General features: G+C 36.3%; 1 protein-coding gene across 1 annotated transcript in view; it reads left to right on the top strand.

Moving 5' to 3' along the window:
• The window catches only part of MMS22L (MMS22 like, DNA repair protein), a 133493-nt gene that overhangs the window by 84750 nt on the left and 24120 nt on the right, over positions 1-24623 (top strand). The window contains exons 15-19 of the mRNA XM_023727574.1: positions 8339-8532; positions 14109-14259; positions 16419-16570; positions 17441-17583; positions 21090-21249. Coding sequence (XP_023583342.1) covers positions 8339-8532; positions 14109-14259; positions 16419-16570; positions 17441-17583; positions 21090-21249 — 800 coding nt within the window. The remainder of the gene's footprint in view (positions 1-8338; positions 8533-14108; positions 14260-16418; positions 16571-17440; positions 17584-21089; positions 21250-24623) is intronic.

Here is a 24623-nt window from a genome sequence, read left to right as displayed (position 1 = left end):
CATCCTTCTAAGGAGCATTCTGGTTGTACTTCTTCCAAGACAGATTTGTTCATTCTTTTGGCAGTCCATGGTATATTCAATATTCTTCACCAATACCACAATTCAAAGGTGTCAATTCTTCTTCAGTCTTCCTTATTAATTGTCCAGCTTTTGCATGCATATGAGGTGATTGAAAACACCATGGCTTGGGTCTGGGCGCACCTTAGTCCTCAAGGTGACATCTTTGCTTTTCAACACTTTAAAGAGGTCTTTTGCAGCAGATTTGCCCAATGCAGTACATCCTTTGATTTCTTGACAGCTGCTTCCATGGGTCTTGATTGTGGATCCAAGTAAAATGAAATCCTTGACACCTTCAATCTTTTCTCCGTTTATCATGATGTTGCTTATTGGTCCAGTTGTGAGGATTTTTGTTTTCTTTATGTTGAGGTGTAATCCACACTGAAGGCTGTAGTCTGATCTTCCTCAGTAAGTGCTTCAAGTCTTCTTCACTTTCAGCAAGCAAAGTTGCATCATCTGTATAACGGAGGTTGTTAATGAGTCTTCCTCCAATCCTGATGCCCCATTCTTCTTCATATAGTCCAGCTTCTTGGATTAGTTGCTCGGCATACAAATTGAATAAGTATGGTGAAAGGCTACAACCCTGATGCACACCTTTCCTGACTTTAACGACGCAGTATCCCCTTGTTCTGTCCGAACAGCTGCCTCTTGATCTAAGTACAGGTTCCTCATGAGCGCAATTAAGTGTTCTGGAATTCTCATTCTCTGCAATGTTATCCATAATTTATTATGATCCACATAGTCAAATGCCTTAGCATAGTCAATAAAATACAGGTAAACATCTTTCTGGTATTCTTGCTTTCAGCCAGGATCCATCTGACATCAGCAATGATATCCCTGGTTTCATGTCCTCTTCTGAATCCGGCCTGAATTTCTGGCAGTTCCCTGTTGATATACTGCTGCAGCTGCTTTTGAATGATCTTCAGCAAAATTGTACTTGTGTGTGATATTAATGATATTGTTCAGTAATTTCTGCATTCAGTTGGATCACCTTTCTTGGAAATAGGCATAAATATGGATCTCTTCCAGTCGGTTGGCAAGGTAGCTGTCTTCCACATTTCTTGGCATAGATGAGTGAGCACTTCCAACACTACGCCCATTTGTTGAAACATCTCAGTTGATATTCCATCAATTCCTGGAGCCTTGTTTTTCACCAATGCCTTCAGTGCAGCTTGGACTTCTTCCTTCAGTACCATTGGTTCCTGATCATATACTACCTTTTGAAATGGCTGAATGTTGACCAATTCTTTTTGGTATAATGCTGTGTATTCCTTCGATCTTCTTTTGATGCTTCCTGCATCATTTAATGTTTTCCCCGTAGAATCCTTTACAGTTGCAACTCAAGGCTTGAATTTTTTTCCTACAGGTCTTTGCACATGTCATTGTAATACTTTGTCATATAAATACAGGACTAACACAAGGGAAATTTCTAAAACTCATCATTTTTTTTATTGGCATTTAGTTCCCTACCAATGGTAGCCATTGGTTTTTGAATAAGGGCAAGAAACCTCCTTTTTTAATTTGCCTTGTTATTTTTTTAAAATTGTTTATCGTGTTTTTGGTGAAAGTTTACGCAGCAAATTAGGTTCTCATTTGACAATTTCTATATATTGTTCAGTGACTTTGGTTACATTTTTCATGATACATCAGCATTCTCATTATTTCCATTCTGGTTGCTTTGTTTCCCTTAATCTAGCTTCCCTGCCCCCACTTACCTTCTCATGTTTGGTCTAAGGAAAATATTTACTGTTTGGTTTCATCCAGATGATTATTTAGATGAGCACAGTACTCATGGGCGATACTGTTTATTTTAGGGATGTTTTTAAATCTCATTTTTAATTGTAAAATCACAAGACAGCATTGCTATAGGCATTCTTGGTTTGTTAGGCTTATTACTGGATTCTTGATTTATTCTCATTCCCCATTCTGGAAAATTAGCTCAGTTGTGACCACAGGAAATTTTTAAATTATCACACATCATTGACCTTTGGAATCCCTTTAGAATAGTCTACCCTTCCTAGAAGTTTCAGACTTTTAATGTGTGTGCATCTGTTGTGCCACTTGGATTGGCTGAATACTACTTTGTAACTCTCTACTTTTATTAGAAACTTACCATTATGAGTGAGTGAATACAGCATTGTGACATTTGAAATATGTATTATTTATTTGGGAGGTTAAATGGTATTTGAGGCAGCTGTAGCATAGTGATTATGAGTTTGGTCTTAGAAACTGGACTGACTTCCTGGGTTCAAATCCTGGCTCTGCTGCTTACTAACAGCATGGCTCAGGCAAATTACTTATCCTTGTCTATAAAATAGAGACAATAGTAGCACCTACAGGATTAAATTAGTTAATAAAGGTCAAGCACAGGCACTTAGACTCGGACCGGCATGTATTCTCAATAAATAGTCTGATTTTCTGTTCAACAATAATAATGGCTCCTTTTATTGAATATGTCTTATTGAATTCTTGTAACAGATGAGGAAATGACCATTCAACTAGCAGTTGGGAGAGTGGGATTTATACTCTGCTGTGTCTCCCTCTGGAGCCCTGGTGGCACAGTAGTTAAGAGCTCGGCTGTTAACCAAAAGGTCGGCAGTTCAAATCCACCAGCTACTCGTTGGAAACCCTATAGGGCAGTTCTACTCTGTCCCATAGGTTTGCCATGAGTTGGAATCGACTCATCGGCAATGGGTTTTATGTCTGTCTCCAAAGTCTGTATCTTTCTAGATTATGCTCTACCACTTCTCAGAACAGGATTAGTTCTGATTTGGTGGCAAGTAGCAGTATGACTAAAGTGCATACTGTCTTGCCCTACAGTGTACAAAGTGTTGTCACCTAAGTGGTATGATGTTATATTTTAGCAGCTCCATGAAAGGTAAGTAGAGTACTATTCCCATTTAACAGATGGAAAACTGAGTTTCAGAAGTTTTCTAGGGTCACAGTTGGTTTTCTCTCTCCTAGACAAATATTCATTTTGGGTAATTTTCCTTACATCTTTTGTTGCTGTGTGCCATCGAGTCAATTCCAACCATCGTGACCCTACAGGACAGAGTAGAAACGCCCCATAGGATTTCCTAGGCTGTAATCTTCACAAGAACAGATCGCTAGGTCTTTTGTTCTCAAGCCGCTGATGGGTTCAAACTATCCACCTTTGGTTCACGGCCAAGTGCTTTAACCACTGTGCCACTAGGGTTCCTTTTATTCCTTAATAACACATTATATGTGATTGTAAGTCAGTGCTGTGCTTACTAGCTTTTGTGGTCCCTCAATAGTTAAAACAGCCAACGAACCTCTTTGCCTTGATCTCATGTATTCACTCATTCGTCCACCATCCACTCACCCCCTTGTCCACAGACACACAAATGTAGTGAGACATGTTACATGGAGGCACTGCAAGGTATGCCCATTCTGCTGCTTGCCAGCCTGGGTTTCTAGCTTGTCGCTTCTCTCTGATAACTTGGGCATGCACAGGATTGGTAGTCAGACCCAAGCTACCATTATCTCATAGTGAGGCTTTGTGGAGGTCTCTTTATAACTGAGGGTTGTTTTGGTTTGGCTTGATTTTTTTTCTCATTTTTTGAGAAAGGGGTTAGACTAGATAATTTTTAAGGTAACTTCCAGCTTTAAAACTTTTGATTCTTTTTTCTAGTAATGTCATTACCTTGGTTATGTTATATTCTTTTTTGGTAATAAGGCAGATTATACCTCTATGAACAAGTATGACGAGGATCTAAAGTACGTAAAGGTTTTTTAGTGTGTTTAGCTGAAGCTAAAAAATGATCATTGAATATCCTGATTCCCAGTTAGTTTTTAAGTAGATAGATCAATAAGATACTTGGAATAATTACTTACAGTGGTTTGGAACAACTTTTTACTTAGAACTTCCTAATTATATTTTTTATTAATACAGATTGAAGAAAATTACCAGGTTTTGAGTAGAGCTAAAATGAATTCATTTATTCATTGTTGTTAATCTCTTGCTTTCTGTTAACTCTTTTATACTATGCATTTTCTATGTGATGCAAGGTCCATTAATAGACAATTTTTCTTTTCTTTGAATTTTGATGCATAATATGTTAGAAATATTAAATAAACAACTATGAATACCAAGGAGGTGATTTACAGAATGTTATACTTTATTCCATAATTATCAGTTATAGGAGAAACAAGGCTTAAACCTGTAAACAATAGTCCAGGATAGTTCCAGAGCCTGCCCAAGTTATTAGGGAGAAGCAGTAGCTCAGAGACCAGGCTGCCAGGTAGCAGTGGTCAGGTACAGGTTACAGTACCTCTCAAGGGATAGATGCCTCAGTACATTCGTGTATCTGTATGTGCATGGAGATGGATAAATGAATATGTGAAATCAAGGCAAGACAAGATGGACAGATAAAAAGAGGAAAACATCTTAGAAAGTGAGGCAAAAGAATAGTCACATGCAGGAATCAGGAGAGCTCTTAAGCATAATGAGGCAAGCCAAAGGAACCAGGATAACAGAGCTAAAATAGAAGCATCAAGAAGACCTGGATAATTAGGTATGAAAAAATTTGAATATTTAGATAGTGTAATGATAGGTTTATAAACACTTTCAAGGACGTTAATTTCATATGATCCTTACAAAACCTTGTTAGGTGGATGTAGCAAAAATTGTTCCTGTCTTGACTCTTAAGCAAAGCGGATTTGGGAGATACCCGTTTTTCCAAGGCCACACACCTCTGAGAAGCCCTGCTACTGACCAGCTGTGTTATCTAGCGCAAAGTGCTTTTTTCTTTGGATTTCCTCATTTATAAAATTTGAATAATAATTGTGCCTACCTCATAGGATGATAATGCTTATAGAACACTTGGCAGGTTGCTTGGCACATGGTAAGTACCAATAAATGCTGGATGTTGCTATTGTTTCCACTGTAGAACTGCAATTTGAATAACTTAACATTCAGCAAACTTTATTTTCTGCTATATTGCATCTTTTAGAATTTAAGTGGCCTGATTATGCATGTGTATTTTCATGTCTACATTTCCAAACTTGATTTTAACCCATGTTAAATCTGTCTTCACTTAAACAAAACATTTACCAAGTGTTGGGAGATTCCGTGTTTCTTATGATATTTCTTTTAGTTTCTGACCAGAAATCACATTTTACCCTTTGTGCAACAAATCTACTTTCATATTTTTCTACTGTTTGTTGAAGTAGGTAGATAATGTTTCATAAAATAACTATGACGTCCAGAACTATATTATACTCCTTATAATATAGTTGAATGCTCGACTGCTGACTGAAAGGTTTGGGAGTTCGAAGCTTCCAGCTGCTCCTCTGGAGAAAGATGTGGCAGTCTGCTTCCATAATGATTACAGCCTTGGAAACCCTATGGGGCAGTTATACTCTGTTCTATGGGGTCCCTATGAGTTGGAATTGACAGCATGCAACAACAACGTAATATTCCATATATGTTTTGTGTTTTCTTTTATATTATTACCACTAGTGACAGGTCTTCTTTTAATATTTCCAGTTTTGTAAATGTGCCTTATGCAGTGATTACATGTAATATAATAAATTTATTTTTCAATAGTCTTCGTATAATTAATTAGTTTTTTGATCCAGAAAATATAGTTTAAAAAATTACGTGTGACTGCAAGGGGTATTTCTGACTATTTTGGCTGTAGTGTAGAAATTTGATTTTCTCTGAGGAGACTCCCATTTGTCACTCTGATTTCTTCATGTTTAGAGAAATTATTATAAGGTCTTAAAGAGCTTTATTCTGTGTTAAACTAAGCAGATAATCATTCGTATCCAGAATAATATAGCTTGAACATTAAAACATCGAGCAGAAAGTATTCTACGTATTCACAGAGTATATAGCTTCTTTTTCAAATCCAAAATACTAAGCAGATGCACATTTCCAAAGCACGTCTGTGTTCAAGTCAGTGTCTCAAACTTACTTGAAACTTGTTTTTGCTGTGTGAACTCTACCTCAGAGGATGTAATCTCTAGCTTTAAATTTTTCCTAACGGTTTGTTTTTTCAGAGATCTGAATCATACCTTTGCAGTAACTCCTGGTTATAATCCCTGATATTGTATTCTGGAGAGATCAAAGATGATTCATATTTGTTGGACTTTCTCAATATTGCCTTGCAAGCATTTTTTCTGGTGTCTTTTCTTGTAGTCTTTCCTAGTATTGAATTCTAGTTTTACCCTTGGCTTTCAAAAGGCAAAGCTACATGTGCCTTTCCCAGTTCTTTTTCTTTCTTAGGTGTGCTGGAATTTCTTTAACCCAAGTAGGGAGAGAAGAAACTTTATCAATTTTTAATCCTTTTAGAACTTTCGTATGTGTACATATGTGTCTCTTAGTGCATAAGACGCAAGTATGGGCTCCAGAGTCTGATATGGTTCAGATGATGGGTCCAGTCCTTCTAACCAGGTAACCTTTGGGTGTATGATTTTACGTTCCTGTCATCAGCTTCATCATCTCATACACATGTTCTGATTTTGCTTCATCATCTATAAAGAAGATTAATGATACCCATCTCGTGGGATTTTCTGATTTTTAAATAAGAGAATTTCTAGCACATAGAGGATGATCAGAAGTGTTACCCCTTCCTAGGGAATAGGTTTTAGTTAGTGAAGAAAATGGCGTATTTAGAAATAGTGAGGTGCCAAATCCATCCTCCCCAAGTACAGTGTTATTTATTATCTTTTAAAACCAATATACTTTGAAAAAGCTATAAAGGGTAGGGAGAATGGTGGTATTATTTTAGTTGGAGTTCAGGGTGTTGAAATGTACTCGTGAACTTTTCTATGTTGATGGTAGGCAGTTGAGGTAGTTGCCAGATGGGTTTTAGTGGTTTAATATTAATCCTACTCAAACCTAAAGCACCTGAAATGGTACTCTAGTCACTAGTTCAAGTTGAAAGTGTCTCAAGCATGTTTTTACACAGAGAAGACATAGTAGATATTTGGTTAGCTTTTTTGAGAATTGCTTACTATTATTTTCTTTCCCTTGGTATTTGTACCCTTTTTTTATTTTTGCTGCTTCAGGTAGTATTAATCAGAGCCCAATGATTATCCGAGAATTGCAATGTAAAGGGGCTCAGGGTCCTAATGTTTTATTAGTTTATGCTTATAATTTTTGCTCACCTGTGTGTAAATGTAAATTTGAAATGTACTAAGACAAGCTTGATCTTTCTGTAGAATTGCTTTCAGTACATGTACTAGTTAGCTCTGTTTTGTCCAGTCCTTTCAGTTTCCACTTCCTCTAGATAAACTATTTTAAAACAGCAAGATTATTGGAATTAATATAACATTTCTTATTTTAAGTACCAATTTTTTTCTTAATGGAATATTATTACTGTTGAAGGATCTTCTGCCTTAGCTCCATTGGTTATTTTTCCTGCTTTCTGTAAAACTGAACAAAGCGTATGTAAAGATGGTATCCTTGCATTTATGTCTATTCTCAATTGAGGTGGCAGCAATTTAAAAATAAACAAGAATAATTACATGGTTGTACATTTAGTTTTAAATAATCATTATTCTGGGTGCATTATATAAATGTTTTCTATTTCAGATTACTAGGAAAATCTGGTAGTATTACCCCATTTTACGTTGGTAATCTCAATTTCCTGCAGACATGTTTCTATTAATGTCTAAATTTTCAGTTGAATGAAGCAGAAAAGGTTAGTAAATGATGAATCAAAATTTGAAGCAGTATTGAATCATGTATTATTTTATGGAGACAGGTAACTTTTTATTGTTATTGTCTACTACATGAAAATGATTATGCATGTTTTTGGACACTGTTTTGTATACTAGCACTACGCTTGTATTTTTTCTAAACATGGAAAATATTTTAATTTGAAATACCACACATAAGCCACTTGTACTTAATTTCCTCTTGTTATAAATCCACGTCCTAAAACTCTCAGAAGAAAATGATTTAAAAATTATTTTCATGTCTAGATTATAAGAAAATTACTTGTCATACTAACATTGCAAAATGCAGACCTTCATTCTGAGGCTGCCTGTTTCTCGTTTGGATTTGACATATTAAAAAGCATATAATTAATGGTTGACATTAGTAATTAACATTAACTTTATGGTGCTTAATATGCCATCATTCATCCATCAAATAACAGAGATGCATAAAATGTCTTGGCATAAAGGTTTTAATTATATAAAACAGCCCTTCAGTTTTCATATGGTATAAATAAAAAAAGCCCAAAATGTATTTAAAGAAGAGTCCCCTAAGCATTTGTTGGGTGTTAACTGTATTTTTATTTCTTTTTAGGAGTATGCGTCAACAATTGTGTCAGGAACTTCAAACGGAGAATGTGGACCTAGTTGTACAGTCTTCATTATCGGCTAAAGAGCGCCACCTTGCTGCTGTTGCCAGTGCACTATGGAGACATTTCTTTTCATTTTTGAAGAGTCAGAGAATGTCACAGACAGTGCCTCACTCACAACTTGCAGATGCAGCTGCAGGTCAGTGTTAATTGTTGATACTTAGTTTCTCTTTTTGCAGACTCTTTATGTCAGTATTTTCTCTGTTTGGTAACAAACTCTTCGAGGAGCTCATGTGGTGTAATAAACATTTTGACCACCAGGAAGATGAAAGGGTTGTATATTTTTAAATTAGGGTCCCTTGGCTGGAATCCCTGGTGGTATAGTGGTTAAAAGCTGTTTTGGTTAGCAGTTTGAATCCACCAAGCGCTCCTTGGAAACTCTATGGGGCAGTTCTACTCTGTCCTATAGGGTCGATATGAGTCAGAATTGACTCGACGGCAGCGGGTTTGGCTTTTTTTTGTCTTGGCTGGCTTCTTATTTTCCTCTTAACCTATAGCCATGAAGTCGATTCCAACTGTTAGCAGACCCTATAGGACAGAGTAGAACTGCCCCACGGGGTTTCTAAGGAGTGACTGGTGGATGGATTCAAACTGCCGACCTTTTGGTTAGCAGCAGAACGCTTAACCACTGCACCACCAAGGCTCCATTTTCCTCTTACTAGAGGTAAAAATTAAATGATTATTTGCTAAAAATAAAAGATAAATTTCAATATAAAAAAAAATCAAATGTGTATAAACTTAAAATAAGCTTTTTTTATGGGTGCAGTATTTGGAAAGTAAGATAGCATTTGAATACTTCTAGTTCAAGTAGTTTATTTTTAAATGATACGAGCAGATATTGAGGTACAAGATCAAATTTTTGTCTAAAGAGCAAAAGAATATAACATGAATACCACTTCAACACCAAGAGAATGAGATCAGAATGACATTGCATATAAAGAATGTTAATTGCTATGACTCATACTCGATTCTATTTTAAGTTATAATTTTACTTAATTTGATTATTAGCCTAAGGATATGTCCTTAGACTTTAGGGGACTCTACATCCTACAAAATTGTAGGCAAGAGTTCAAATGTATGTTCACATATTGTTTTCTAAGAAGAGTCAATATCTTTCTCAAAGGGCTGTTTTGCCCAAAATATGTTAAGAAGTACATGGATCAGTATCTTGACTACATGTATTTAAATGTATATAATGTACTTGAAACCCTGGTGGCATAGTGATTAAGAGCTACAGCTGCTAACCAAAAGGTCAGCAGTTCAAATCCACCAGGCACTCCTTGGAAATTCTCTGGGGCAGGTCTACTGTGTCCTATAAGGTCGCTATGAGTTGGAATCGACTTGATGGGGATTTGGGTTTTTTTGTTGTTGTTAATGTACTTGGAGTCCCTGGATGGTGCAAACAGTTAAGCACTCAACTACTAAAGGAAATGTTGGTGGTTCACATCAACCCAGAGGGGCCTTGGAAGACACGCTTGACAATTTGCTTCTGAAAGGTCACAGCTTTAAAAACACTGTGGAGCAGTTCTACTCTGTACACAAGGGGTCACCATGAGTCGGAATTGATTCATTCGATGGCAGCCACCAACAACAATGTATTTGAATGTAATACTTTTAAAAACCTAAAATCTTAACTAAGGTTTATTTTACCCTAGTGTGAATGAGAAAAGCTGAACTAAAAGCACTACATAAAAGACTGAATGATATAAATTTTAGAAAGATCTTGAATTCTGGTCGACTGACCCACTGCTATCAAGTCCATTCTGACTCACAGTGACCCTATAGGACAGAGTAGAACTGCCCCCATAGAGTTTCCAAGGCTGTAATTGTTCCGGAAGCAGATTGCCACATCTTTCTCCAGCGGAGCAGCTGGTGGGTTCGAATAGCCAACATTTTCGGTTAGCAGCCGAGCACTTAACCACTGCACCACCAGGGGTCCTTTGAATTCTGGTGGTGCTTCTAAATAATTAAAACTTTCTACAATGATAGATTGACAAATCGTGCCGAGGAGTGGTTTTTCAGCTATTGTAATGTTTGGGAAAATAAATATTGATTTTTAACCAAAGCAATGACTGTTTAACCAAAGTAATCTTTATAAGCTTATATAACTTATCTTTCACCATCCTAACTCCCAGCCAGTCAACAAAAATATCACCTTACTTTGGCGGTGCTGTCCTAGGTGCTGAAAATAGATTGACTATAAATACTAAAGCAAAATATATGTGAGTTTTGGGTTTGTTTTGAAATAGGTTTGATAGTTTAATTTAGGAAAGAATGACTCATTGAAAAAAAGAAAGTCATTGAATACCCACTTTTATAGGCATTGGGGGTACACCAGTGGAAAGGAAGACAAGAATACCTGTGCTAGTGAAGTTTATATTCTGGTAGGGGAAGACCAAAAACTAATATGTAATATTTAGGTAGTCATATGTGCTGTGGAGAAAGTTGAAAATACAGAAGAGGACAGGGTTAGGTAAGGCCAGGGGCAAGGTGTAATTTCAAACAGTGGTCACGAAGGCCTGTCTGAGTAAGTAGCATTTGAACAAAGAACTAAAGGAGGTGAGAGACCAAACTGTGTAGAAGACAGAGACAAGAGGACCTGGTGTGTTTGAGGACCTACAAGGAGGCCATAATGACTTGTGTGGAGTGAGAAAGAGAGAGAGTAATCACAAATGTCATCAAGAGGTAATGGAGAACTAGTTGCTGTGCTAGTTTGTAAGCAGTTGTAGAGACCATTGCTTTTACTTACTCTGAGATTGGAAGCTGTAGGAAAGGTTTGGGCAGAGGAGTGGTATGATCCCTCTGACTTGGCTAGGTTGAGGATAGATTATGCAAAGAAAGGTAAGGGCAGAAGCAGGGAGTCCAGTTAGGAAACTGTTGCAGTAGTCCAGAAATGAGTTTCTTGGGCTAAAAGATAGCAGTAGAGGTGGTATAAAGTAGTCAGAATCCTGATCTGAAGGTAGAGAAGATATTTTGAAAGTAGAGCTGACAGAATTTGCTAAGTGGGTAAGATATGGTAAGTAAAATAGGTAAAGAGAGGAGTTAGAATAACATCAGATTTTTTGTTTCAGCAGTTAAAGGAATGGTGTTATTTCCTGAGATGGGGAAGATTGTGGTAGGAGATTAATTTTGGGGGGAAGATTAGCAGTTTGGTTTTAGACATATTTTTTGAAGTATCCAAGTAGAGATATTAAGTAGGCACTTGGATAGTGAGCCTATTGTTCAGTGAAGAGGTCCAAGCTGGAGATACAAATTTGGAAGCTATCCATGTATATATCATCTTCAAAGCCATGAATCTGGATGAGATCATTGACAGTATAGATGAAAAGAGAAGTTCAAGACTAGATTCTTGGTGTTCCATGTTCAGATTTATAGGATAAGGAGGAACCAGGAAAGGAGATTGGAAGTGCCAGTGAGGTAAGAGGAAAACTAAGAAAGTATGTTGCTGTTAAGTGGTGTCAAGTCGATTTTGACTCAAGACCTCATGTGACAGAGTAGAACTGCCCCATAGGGTTTTCTTGGCTGTAATAATTACAGAAGCAGATCATCAGGTCTTTCTCCTGCAGAGCTAGTGGGTGGGTTTGAACTGCCATCCTTTCAATTAGCAGCCAAGCGCTTAACCATTTCATCTCTAGAGCACCCTGGAAATCAAGTGACAGAGCATTTCAAAGAATGAGAAGTGATCACCCAGATCAAATGCTGCTAATGGGTCAATTAAGATGTGACAAAGAAAGGCTGACTGAAGATGATTCAAGAGAAGATGTGAAAGGAGTTGCAAACTGCAAATATAGATAAAACTCTTAAAGAGTATTACTGTATAAGTAGGAAAATTGGGGATGTTAGTTGGATGGGGCTCAAAGAGGAAATTTTTGTTTTGTTATTGGTTTTTAATAACATGGGAGCAGTTTTATAATTCAGCATATTTATAATTCTGATGGGACTGATCCAGAGTGAGGGAAATTTTTATGATGCAGGAGACACGTGTGTTTTTTACCCAGGAGAAGATGGGATCCTGTAGAAGAGTTGGCCTCAACTCATCTATAGTAGCATAAAAGAAAGCAGAGTAAATGGGTACAGATGGAGGCAGCTGTGTAGCTATGGTGTGAGCTGGTGGCAGTTCTCCTCTGATTGTTTCTCTTTTCTCTGTGAAATAGTAAGGTCATTAGTTGAAAGAAAGGATAGAGGAGGAGGGGATGGTTTTGTTGAAGGAGAGAAGAGAGAAGGTATTGCAACAGTCCCCTAGAAGAAGACCGAATGGACTGAGCAAATGTAGGAACGCTGGCCAGCTCCAAGGACCCACTTCAAGTTTGTGGTCATAAATTTAAAGTGAGACCAGTCAGCATGGTTGCTCTCCAGCTGTTTACAATTGTGGAGTGGGGGGAGAAGACCAAGAGTTGGAATTAAACGGATAGTGTTTTTTCCAGGCAATTACAATGAATCAAGACAGAAACAAGGCAGTTGATGGTATACACAAATGTTTATAATAATGGATCTTGCAATCTAAGCTGTCTAAAGAGGGAAGAAGGGTAGTGAGGGACAGAGAAAAATTTGTAGGATCAGTGGATTGTAGGTCTTGGTGGAGTCAAAGAATTGCTGGAGTTGGGGCTGTAGGTGATGAGAGTTGGAAAGCCATTTTGATGTCAGACTGGGGTACTTATGGTTGGAATTATAGGAAGATTGCAGTTATTGGTAATGCCAGGATCTTTGGGTGTCACCATGGCAATGAGTGGCTGAAGTAAAGGGGAGGATAAACTCATCAGAGGAGAGAGGTTCAAGGAATGGAGAGGCCAATATATTGGAAGAAAAATCATCAAGGATTATAACACAAATGCTGTTGGAGAGAATGATAGTGAGCTATAATCTTCCAGGAATGAGGAGAGGTGGACAAGGAACAGCAGACCAGTTCAACAAGGAGAGTTAGTAGCTGGTATAATCTGATGACATAAGATTCAAAGCCAAGGGTTTTAGGGAGGAAGGATGGAAAATGGTCTAGAGCAGCAATATAGACCAAGCAGGAAACCTGCCTCTTTGTAGGTCAAGTGGTATGAGGGGAGTGGGAAAATAAACAGCTACTATTTGAGAGAGCTGCATAGGAAACAATGCTTAATGAGCAACTTATTAACAAACATAAATTAATATAGTACACATTAAGTTGGTGAATTCCCAGGAAATCACAAAATAAAGTTGATTTGTTTCACATGGTTAATTAAGGAATTCTAGTTCCTACACTTACCGGTTCTGAAGGAAGTGAGGTGTCGTTGATTATAGGAAATCACTGTTTAATAGAAGACAATGTCCAGTGTCTAAGATGAGAGTGAGCTACTCATCTGGGGCAGGTGGCGAGTTAAAATTAGCGTAATTGAAGAAGAGTAGGTGCTAGAAATATTTTTTAAAATGTTTTTTCGAATGAGGGAGGCACATTAGCAAAAACGTAAGGCTTAAAATCTGTGACTTGAAGGAGTAATTACAGATCCATAAGGATAATGCTAAGACAGATCATTCTCACCTTTTCTTGGAGAATTAGGTGATGCCGCAGAAATTTTTTTGACAAGATGAATTTAGTTCAGTTTTAGAGATTTGTTTGTTCTACATTTCTAAATGTGACATTTTATTATTTAGAACTGATTTATTTTTTCATCATATTGATACAATTTTGAGGGGAAAAAGATTTTTAAAAAATTTTCTCATCATAAATTTCTCTCATTTTTAATCTAGATTTTACTTTGTTAGCAATGGACATGCCCAGCTCAGCTCCATCAGATCTTCAGCCTCAACCAGTTATATCAATGATTCGGCTTTTTGGTTGGGATGATATCATCTGGCCCCAAGTTGTAGCAAGATATTTAAGTCATGTCCTACAAAATAGGTATGTGCTTTTATTTCAGGCATGTGCATTAATGCAAGCCCATGACAGATCAATACCCTAGGAAAGTAAGAATTTTCACAAATAAAAACTGAACTTTACTGTGTACACTTTCACTATGGCAGTTCTTTTGTTTGTTTTTGGATGCATCAGCATTTTGACACTGTATTAGTAGGAAAGCTAGCTTATGTTTTTTTTTTAATGTTTCTGGTTAAGGCCTTTTTAAAAACTTTGTAGGACTGCCTTATTCTCATCCAAAAATGATTTTTCTACACTTGGCATTATGAAAGAAATTATGCAACTAACATAGCTGAATCTGTAAGACACTGGTACTATTGTAGTTTTAGATTCGATGACAGCTATTTCCTTTTGACAGCTGGAGACCTGGTGGCGCAATGGTTAAGAGCTCAGGCTGCTAACCAAAAGATCACCAGTACTTATCCACCAGCCGCTCCTTGGTAACCCACCCCATGGGGCAGTTCTACTCTGTCCTATAGGGTCGCTATGAGTCAAAATTGACTCAACAGCAATGGATTTGGTTTTGGTTTTTTATTTGACAGCTTAATTTTTAGATTTAACTCTTACCTTGTGTGATCATGAATAAGGCAGTTTACTGCCCTGAACATTGGTTTCCTTATCTGTGTCTCCCGCCACATTAAACAAAAGATCGGAGTAACCTCAATAGAAAAAGTCTGCAATAAAGAAAGTTAAAATAGAAATAGCACAGATTGATCAACCAAAACCAAACCCATTGCCATCAAGTTGATGCTGACTCACAGAGAGTAGAACTGTCCCATAGGGTTTCCAAGGAGTATCTGGTGGATTCAAACTACCAACCTTTGGTTAGCAGTCAAGCTGTTACCCACTATGCCGCCAGGGCTCCATAGAGTGATTAGGAAGATTTAAATAAAAACATCAAGATGAAGGAAAATAAAGTAAGTATACAAATCTAAGAGGCCAGTGTAGTTCTTGTCTGAGCTGCTTATATGAAAATGATGGGATATAGTTGGTGAGGTAATTCTTCTTATAAGAAAGTTTAATTAGCAGAGTTATTAAGTACCTGTTTTCTCATTGGGCTTTCGTTTGTAAAGTGAGGAAATTCACTTTCAGTTAAATTACTTTAAAGATCCCTTCTAGCTTGAGAATTCTATAATAATATTTACATTATTTATTAAACACTCTTGTTAAAATGGTTTGAAATAATTTTAGTTTTTGAAATAGTATTGGTTTATTAGTAGTAGTTGAAGAAAGTGAAATGTGGAGGTGTTAAGTAAGGTTACATAGGTAGTAAATGGCCAGTCTGAATTCTTCTATGTTGTGTTCTCAAAAGACAACTTATATTCAAAGGCGCCCTAATGGCGCAATGGTTAAGCTCTTGGCTGCTAACCAAAATGTTGGCAGTTCAAACCCACCCCACAGCTCTGTGGGAGAAAAACCTGGCGATCTGGTCCTATAAGGATTATAGCCCAGAAAACCCTATGGGGCAGTTCTGCTCTGTCACATGGGGTCACTGTCAGTCGACAGCCCTAACAACAACAACAACAACAACATATTAAAAGTATTTCAAAATAACATTTTTAGAATTATGGTAATATATATAATTTCTAGCACGTATTTTGGAATTCTGTGTGAGATATTTTTAATAATGACTGGAAGGGGATAGCAGGAAAGGGAATAGGAATCAGCTTTGTCAGGAGAAGCACACAGAAATGTATTTTGGTCTTTCATTTTTTCTTACCTATGTGTTCATGACCTCTTCTCTCTTTACTTATTCTAAATGCCTCTGTTGGGTTATTCTACTTGTGACTTTTTTCATTATTCTCTCACTTAACTAGTTATAAGCTTCTTGCTTTCTCCATTTTAACCACATTCTTTCTTACCTGTCCCTTGGTGTAAGCCTACACATATGCCATCATTGTAAAAAAGAATCTTAAAAACTAGAAAACTGCAAATGAAAACAAGAATATTTATCTGAAATATCTTTTTATGTATATCTGTAGCATTCATTTTCAGCAATGCATGTCTACACTAGTGTGTTTGTCTGAAAAATAAGTGAAACCAAGGAGCAGGGAATGTTGCAATGTTTTTCTTTACTTCTTAATCTCTGTTCTTGGGGAACATATTGCTATATCTTTCTGATAACTATCAATTCATTTTTACAGCGCGTTATGTGAAGCACTCTGTCATTCAGACTATGTGTCTTTTCAAGCCTTAACTGTAAGATCATGGATCCGTTGTGTTTTGCAAATGTATATAAAAGACTTCTCTGTGCCTGATGATTTGTTCATTGGTATAAATCCTGAACAGGCAGTTGGTAAGTAAGTGTTCCTGGGTTTTCTTTTTGTTTTTTAGGTTGTTTTTGGATGCATGTGAAGCTCTTTGCTTTTCATATAGTTAAATGTGTTTAAAAGTTGCTGTTTTGTTATAAATGAATAGAAAATATGTGAAATAAATTTGTAATTAGATATGAATATAAGCAGAAATTTATTTCCTTTTGCAACTTGTTTCTTTTTCTTGTTGCTCTCCTGTTACTATATGTGATAAATTTATCTCCTGTAAAGATAAAAGAACTTGTTTCCTTGGAAGCCAAGAACAAAAACTTGCTCCTCAGGTGACAAGCTGTTTTTTTCCCTGAAGAAACTGATCACATAAAATAAGTAGAAATCTGAGGTAAATAACCAGATACCACTCTGTGATCACCCTAAAAAAGAAAAAATATCCAATTATGAATAATTCTGTCCCATTTTATAGTAGATATTTTGCCTTTTTTCTGGTTTACTCTTATTCACAGAGTGATACTTGTACTTTTAAAATTTTCATTATTTCCCACACACTTCTGGTTGTCTGTAAGACGTGTTCATGGTTATTTTGTAAATCACAGAAGTGTGTACTGAAAAATGCTCCAAATTTACTCTGATAATGTATTACATCAGTTAGCTTTACATGAATAACTTTTTGGGCTAAGAAGTTCACAAGTACATTTTTGTTTGTTTTGTTTTAAATAAAACCTTTGCTTAGAAAGAGAAAACTAATTCAAAGTCCTTGAACTTTGTTGAAATTTGAATTTTAAAAGAAAGCATGTCATAAATGAAGTATGATACCTTCTCTATTTTCTCATCTCTCTCTCTATTTTTTTTTTTAATTAAATTTAATGTTATTTTACTTGGTTTTTTTATTTTAACAGAGAAAGACTACATGCAACAGTTGGTTGAACTGACAAGGTTGCTGTTTAAACTACCAGAAGTAAAGGATATTTTCTCAAAGGCTCAAATTGAATATTTAACCATCTTAGAAGACCCTAAAAAAGCACTTGTTCAATTCCTTGAGGTATTTTTCATTTATTAGCATAATTATCTAGCTCAGTTACAATTATTTTTTAGAAAAACAAAGTGTTCTTGAAAAGTTTTTCTATAAAATGAATTATTTTAAATTGAATTGTATTACTGGTAGCCTTAGACTATAAAATTCTAGAAGGAAAAATATGAATCTAAGGTATAGTACAGTTCACTCTTAAGGATAACAAAATTACATTTAATAGAAAATAATTTTTAAAATGCTGCATGAGAGCGTTACTGTAAGGCTGATCTAAATTGTAGGAATATCTTATTGCTGAAATTGCTGGATAACAACGTTCTTCAGGTACTTAGGAACTACATCTCTTTGTATAGTGTCCAGAATGGTTCCAGCTTAATAGTGTTTACTGCCCTGTAGCAAACAGTGGTATAGTGAAATTTTAGTGTATTCAGCATAAGTGCCAACTCTTCATATGATAGTATGGTAAGATCTTTAAAATTCCATTTGTTTTGTTTTGTCTAGTCTACATAATAAATAGCCCCTTTCAGAATTTATTTTTTAATTATTATATAGGTGTATCTTATGTGATACTCTTTGTTTTGCAGCATAGTTGATGTTGTTAATGTGTTTGCATTAGGGTCTTTTGTAAGCTATTCAGAGTAAAGGTTGGTTTATTTTTCCACAGAGTGGTTGGGTGTTAACTGCAATGAAAATTATAACCAATAAGCTGTTGGCATAAATGCAAAATTTTCCATCGGTTTGCATTAAGTTCAAGTACAACTAGAAATCGCATATAAATCCCAAAAATATTTGGTAATAGTTATCTACTGGATCTCAACCTATAATTAATTAAACACTTATGCTAGGAACCATATTGGACCAGAACAGGAAGTAGAAGTCCACTAATAGTTTTCAGAGGATGCCCTAATTTGATCCAGTCCAATTTATTGCTCTTTCATCATTCAGTAAATGATAGTTGTTTTCTAAATGCTAAGTAGTATTAGAGTAGGATTTCTTAGAAATTTGAAGAGCTAAAAGAAGTAATCCTTGACCTCAGAGAACTTTACTTGTCTGAGAGTATAAGGCAAACACACAAAAGTTGAAATAATAATACAAGGCAGTATGTGCTAAGTACCAATTAGTTGATAGATCAGTCAGTAGGTTAAAAATTCAGAGCATGTTGGTATAAAAAGTTTGGATTGTATCCTATGAACAGTGTGAAGGCTTTCTAAGTTTTTAAGTAGGTCCAGTTTGACCAAATGACTTTAAGAAAATTAGGCACAGTAAAGTAGACTGAAAGTTGGGGAGAACTGTTGGCTAGAAACTAGTGAGATCTAGAAAGAATTGAATATTGAATGGTTACGGGATTCCTGAATGGATATGGAATAAATACTATGTTTAACTGGGAGAAATAGGAACATGATGATTTAGGGTGAAGTAGAAGTAGGTGAGGAGTTCAATTTTAAACTTGTTTAATTTGAAGTTGTATCAAGGGTCCGCAAGATCACCCCCAGATCCTTTGATTCATGAGGACTCAATATAGTCAGACATAGAGCTGTGATTTATTACAGCAAAAGAATACAAAACACAATCAGCAAAGGGAAAAGGTGTATGGGGCGAAGTCTAGAGAAACCAGGTAAAGGCTTCCAGGAGTTTTCTCCCAATACGTCACAAAGGATACGCTTCTTTCTTCCAGCAATCAAATGTGAAAACGTGTTAAATATTGTCTACCAGAGAAGCTCATTAGAGACTCAGTACCCAGTGTTTTTGTTGGGGGCTAATCGCATAGTCACCTTCTGCTTAGCACTTAACAAAATCCGAGACTCATAAAAGGAAAGCAGGTGTTCCGCATAAACCATATTTGCACCAACAGTTTAGGGATAGTGAGCCATTCTTATTGTGGGAACCCTCCCAGAATCTAAGTTTCCAGACATGAGCCAAGGGCCAACATTGCAAGCAGGCCTTTCTAAAGATAGCAGTCTCAGGCCTGTGTATTAACTCTTTTCTGCATGGAAATGATAGTATAACTTGTAAGTAGTGATAGTTAACGTACTGAGAATACATGTCTAGTAGCCTATAGAGGGAAAAGGCTAAATAGAAAGATTGAGATGTTTAGGGCACTGGTTCTCAAAAGTGTGGTTTGTGGACCCCTGGGAGTTACTGAGACCTTTTCAGGAGGTCCTATGAGGTCAAAACTATGTTGACATTTACACAAATAGTTCAGAAGCTTTAGCAGAAATCAACACCGTGGCCCAGGATTGTGCTAGTAGTTATTATATTTTCCACAGCCATACACTCATAGGGGAAAAAAAGCCAATTTCACTTAATATCTTTAATGAAGCAATACAATTAATTATATTAAATTCTGAACCATGAATACACATCTTTTTAATATTTTGTGGGACACAGTGGAAGTGTGCTTAAAGCACTTGTGTGATTATTTGAGTTGCAAGCTGAACTACCTACTTCTATCTTGAAAGAATAACTGACAATGTAGTTTTTCAGACTTCAGTATTTGGCAGACATCTTCTCAAAAACGAATAAACAATAATTGACAGTATTTGTTACCAATAATCTGAGTTTTTAAGAAAATTAGAATTTTGGAAAACTTGTGTCTGCTATTGTGAGCTTGGAGCTTACCAATATTTAAAGATTTCTGATGAAATCAGTGGCAGCATTAAAGAAAGTGATTTTTTTTTTTAATGGATAATGTGATCAGAATTTTCCAAATAACTGATCTAGGCTTTTACAAAAGCATGCATGGGTAAAAGATCCATTCAAAGTGAAAGACAGACCAATGCTTATTACCTCTTCTTGCTTACTCCCACCCTTTCTCAACTTATTCTCTCATTTATTTCCCTTCCTTTTTTTTCCCCACCTCACTGTTGTTCTTTCACTGCCTCACTTCACAATTTCTCTCCCCTTCACCCACCACCTTTGTGCCTTTCTCCATCACCTCCCCGTTTTATCCTCTTTATTCCGTCTGCCCCATCCTTTTTTTTTTTTCCCCCTCTGAGAAAGTCAGGCTGACATCTCATGATTCATAAAGAAAATTCTGGAGAAAAAATGGATTCATATTATAGAGCTGAACTAAGAGGTCTTACTTGCAGGAGTTTGGTAACCTTACTTGAAGGTCTTACCTGTAGGAATTTGGGGGTTTTGCATTCCCAAATATAATCTAGAAATATGGTGAGCCAGCCTATATGGAAGTCTTGATCTGATTTGGTTATAAGCTTCTTGTTCATCAGTTCTATGCTTCTTTTCACTAGTACTGTGCTGAATAAGATATAAATAATTATTGGTGAAAATTGATTTTTGATTCTTCTTTTTAACTTCCATTTTAATTATAAAATGCAAGGCTTAATTCTTTTCACTTGCATTTTAATTGTTGTAAACCTTTACTGGAAAGTAAAGAATGAAGACTTGAACAGGTGTGTGTGTGTGCATGTATCTGTATGGAGACAGAAATTATCTTTATTTTTTCAAAGTCTGTATTATATAAAGCTTGGAAAGCTAATCATGTTTTCCCTTATTTATAGGCTGTGGGCATAACTTACAGGAATCTGCAGACACTTTCTGATAAATCTGCCATGGTCACAAAATCCTTAGAATACCTTGGTGAAGTATTAAAATATATAAAACCTTATTTGGGAAAAAAAAATTCCAGTGCAGGGCTGCAGCTGACTTATGGGATGATGGGTATGTATTCCTGATGTTATTTTGCTAGTAACACTTCTTTAGTTGAACCTAGAGTATCATGGTAGAAATATACTGGTTAAGTCACCACTGTCCATACCATTATAAGAATAGTCTAAAATAGAGTGATTCACCTGAAAATAATTCACATTGACTTTCAGAATTATCTTTGCCTTGCCCCATCTCCTTTCAGTAGTTTTCTTGTTATATTATGCTTGTGTTGATATTAAAATTAATTATGATCAATACAGAAAACATGCCAACACCAATTAGATATCAAGAGTCTGTTGTGAATCATTCATATTATGAATATCTGGAAAACTAAAGTAGACATTTTTAATGCTTATCTATACTTCAAGTGTTAGAATAAAAACATCAGAAAATCACCACATTCTTCTGTTTTTATGCTTTGTTCTGTGTGAAGGAGGTCAGGAGAGGACTTACTACAACACTGACATATTTATGCTTCAAATCTGCTTCTCACAATACTGTGTTTTCTCCTTTCAAAAAGAAATCTTCTGTGCCTGTTCTTTAACAACTGAGTTCATCCTGCTTTAGGAACTCAGTAATTTGAATATCTTTGTTCACTAAAACCTTGTTGCTAACCAAAAATAGGAACTAGATAAAGGGAAATGAGAAAGATTTCCTTAGAAGTTTTCATACATAATTTAAGTTTTTTTTTAGGTTTTTTTTTTGGTATTTTTCTGTGGCCAACACCTAATATCTGTTTCCTTTGATCTTGTGAACATATGAATAAACCTGATTTGGGCTGTCTGAAACCTTTTATCTTTGTTGTGAAAGATAAAGGAGAATGTGAAAATGTGTAAATGCGGATGTACAATGTAGTGAAAGCTACTGTAGCAATTCAGGCATCTTAATTTTAGAGCAAAATGTAAGTGGGAATTTATTATAAATCTAACTTGACAGAATGTAGATTAATAAGTGTTTCAGCATTTAGGCTATAAATTATTAGTCTCTAAAAAAGTTTTCTGAAGTGTCCAGATTTAGGATTTTTGCCAAACCAAATGAATGACTTTAGGGTAAGTATGTCTTTATTTTTTAAAATATATGATAACCTTATAAGCAACTGCAAAGTTATTTTGGATTGATGCTATGTAGACGTGGAAAGTTTGGGGCAAAATTCTCCTTATGAAGAATTGAAGGTTTTGCTTCCTTGTTGATTTTGACTCCGTGAGAGGAAGTTCTATATTCTCTCCTTTTGTCTTGGTCTCAGAGACTAGGAATAAAATATACTGCTACAGTGTTACCCATTTATTAGAAATTACGAACAGGTAACTGACTGCTGTTGCTAGGTGCCACTGAGTTATTTCCAACTCATAGCAACCCTGTGTGCAACAGAACGAAACACTTCTTGGTCCTTTGCAATCCTCAGTGTCATTGCTGTGTTTGAGCCCATTGTTGCAGCCACTGTGTCAGTCCATCTCGTCGAGAGTCTTCCCCTTTTTCGCTGACCCTCTACTTTACCGAGCATGGTGTCCTTCTCCAGGGACTGGTCCCCCTGATAACATGTCCAAAGTATGTGAGACAAAGTCTTGCCATCCTTGCTTCCAAAGAGCACTCTGGCTGTATTTCTTCCAAGACAGATTTGTTTGTTCTTCTGGCAGTCCATGGGATTGTCAATATTCTTCACCAGCGCCATAATTCAAAGGCATCAATTCTTCTTCAGCCTTCCTTATTCATTGTCCAGCTTTTCCATGGCTTAGGTCAGGCACACCTTAGTCCTCAAAGTGACATTTTTGCTTTTCAACACTTTCAAGAAGTCTTTCGCAGCAGATATCCCAATGCAGTACATCATTTGATTTCTTGACTGCTGTTTCCATGGGCGTTGACTGTGGATCCAAGTAAAATGAAATCCTTGACAACTTCAATATTTTCTGCGTGACTTTGTGTAAATGGTTTAGAATAAAATGGAGATAGAGCAGTTATAATCCTTTGAGAGTTGGAACCTGTTTAGAATGTGTTAGGATTGAGATTTCATATCCACTTGAGAGCAAGAGAGTAGCCACTGAAACTTTGTATCTTACTTACCTTGCTAATTCCTAAATAGGCATACCCTTGCTGTACAATGTTGAAAGACTGATAGTGGAAGGCTCAAAACTCTGTTGATAAAATCACACTCCAAATTAAGACGTCTGAGGTCTTAAACATAGTTCAGAAATTTCTGAGAAGGCAGGGTTAATCTATCGGTAATTTCTTCAGCTTTTCTTCTCTTTATATCATGTTTCTGTTTTTCTCTTCATATCCCATAGTTTTGTTTCTATACCTTTCCTTTTGGTTATGCTCTTCTCTATTCTACCATCCTTCCCCTTTTTTTATAGTTGAAATTCTAGCCATGATCCTTCAGTGACCAGTCCAAATGCTCCACCTTTCCTGCATTCCCAAGTTAACTTGATCTCCCTCTGTACTTCATCTGTATTTCCCTTATAATGTTTTTCATAGCTTGTAACTATAATTATTTATGTACTTGATATTCCCTACTCAATTTTAAACTTATTCATGATAGTGTCCATATCTTTTGAACTTTTTATTCCCATCCTCTTGTGGTATTTTGAACAAAACATTTACTGAGTATGTATCAGGCACTGGACTGGGAACTGGGATAAGTAGGTTAAAGAGCTTCTGTAATATAGAACATGGCATATACTAAATAAGTATTTATGGAATTTAATAATTTTATGGAGAGAAAAGATTGATGTTGTCGAGGATTTCATTTTACTTGGATCCACAATCAATGCCCATGGAAGCAGCAGTCAGGAAATCAAACGATGTATTGCATTGGGCAAATCTGCTGCAAAAGACTTCTTGAAAGTGTTGAGAAGCAAAGCTGTCACTTTGAGGACTAAGGTGTGCCTGACCCAAGCCATGATATTTTCAGTCACCTCATGCGAAAGCTGGACAATGAATAAGCAAGGCCGAAGAATTGATGCCTTTGAGTTGTGATGTTGGCAAAGACTATTGAATATACCATGGACTGCCAGAAGAACAACCAAATATTTCTTGGAACAAATACAGCCAGAATGTTCCTTGGAAGCAATGATAGTGAGACTTTGTCTCACATACTTCGCACATGTTATCATGGGGGACCGTCCCTGGAGAAGGACATCATGCTTGGTAAAGTAGAGGGTCAGCAAAAAAGAGGAAGTCCCTCAACAAGGTGGATTGACACAGTGGCTGCAATAGTGGCCTCAAACGTAATGATTGTGAGGACAGCACAGGACCGGGCAGTGTTTCGTTGTGTTGTACATAGGGTCGCTATGAGTCGGAACCAACTTGATGGCACCTAACAACAACAAGAAATAATTTTGTAAACCTAGCTAATAGTACATGATGTATTTTTTAATGTTCCTAAATGAGAA

Source organism: Trichechus manatus, unplaced genomic scaffold (genome assembly GCF_000243295.1).
Source record: "Trichechus manatus latirostris isolate Lorelei unplaced genomic scaffold, TriManLat1.0 scaffold00017, whole genome shotgun sequence".
NCBI classification, from domain to species: domain Eukaryota; kingdom Metazoa; phylum Chordata; class Mammalia; order Sirenia; family Trichechidae; genus Trichechus; species Trichechus manatus.
Note: the sequence above shows the minus strand (reverse complement) of the source record. Positions and strands in the feature narration are given on the sequence as shown.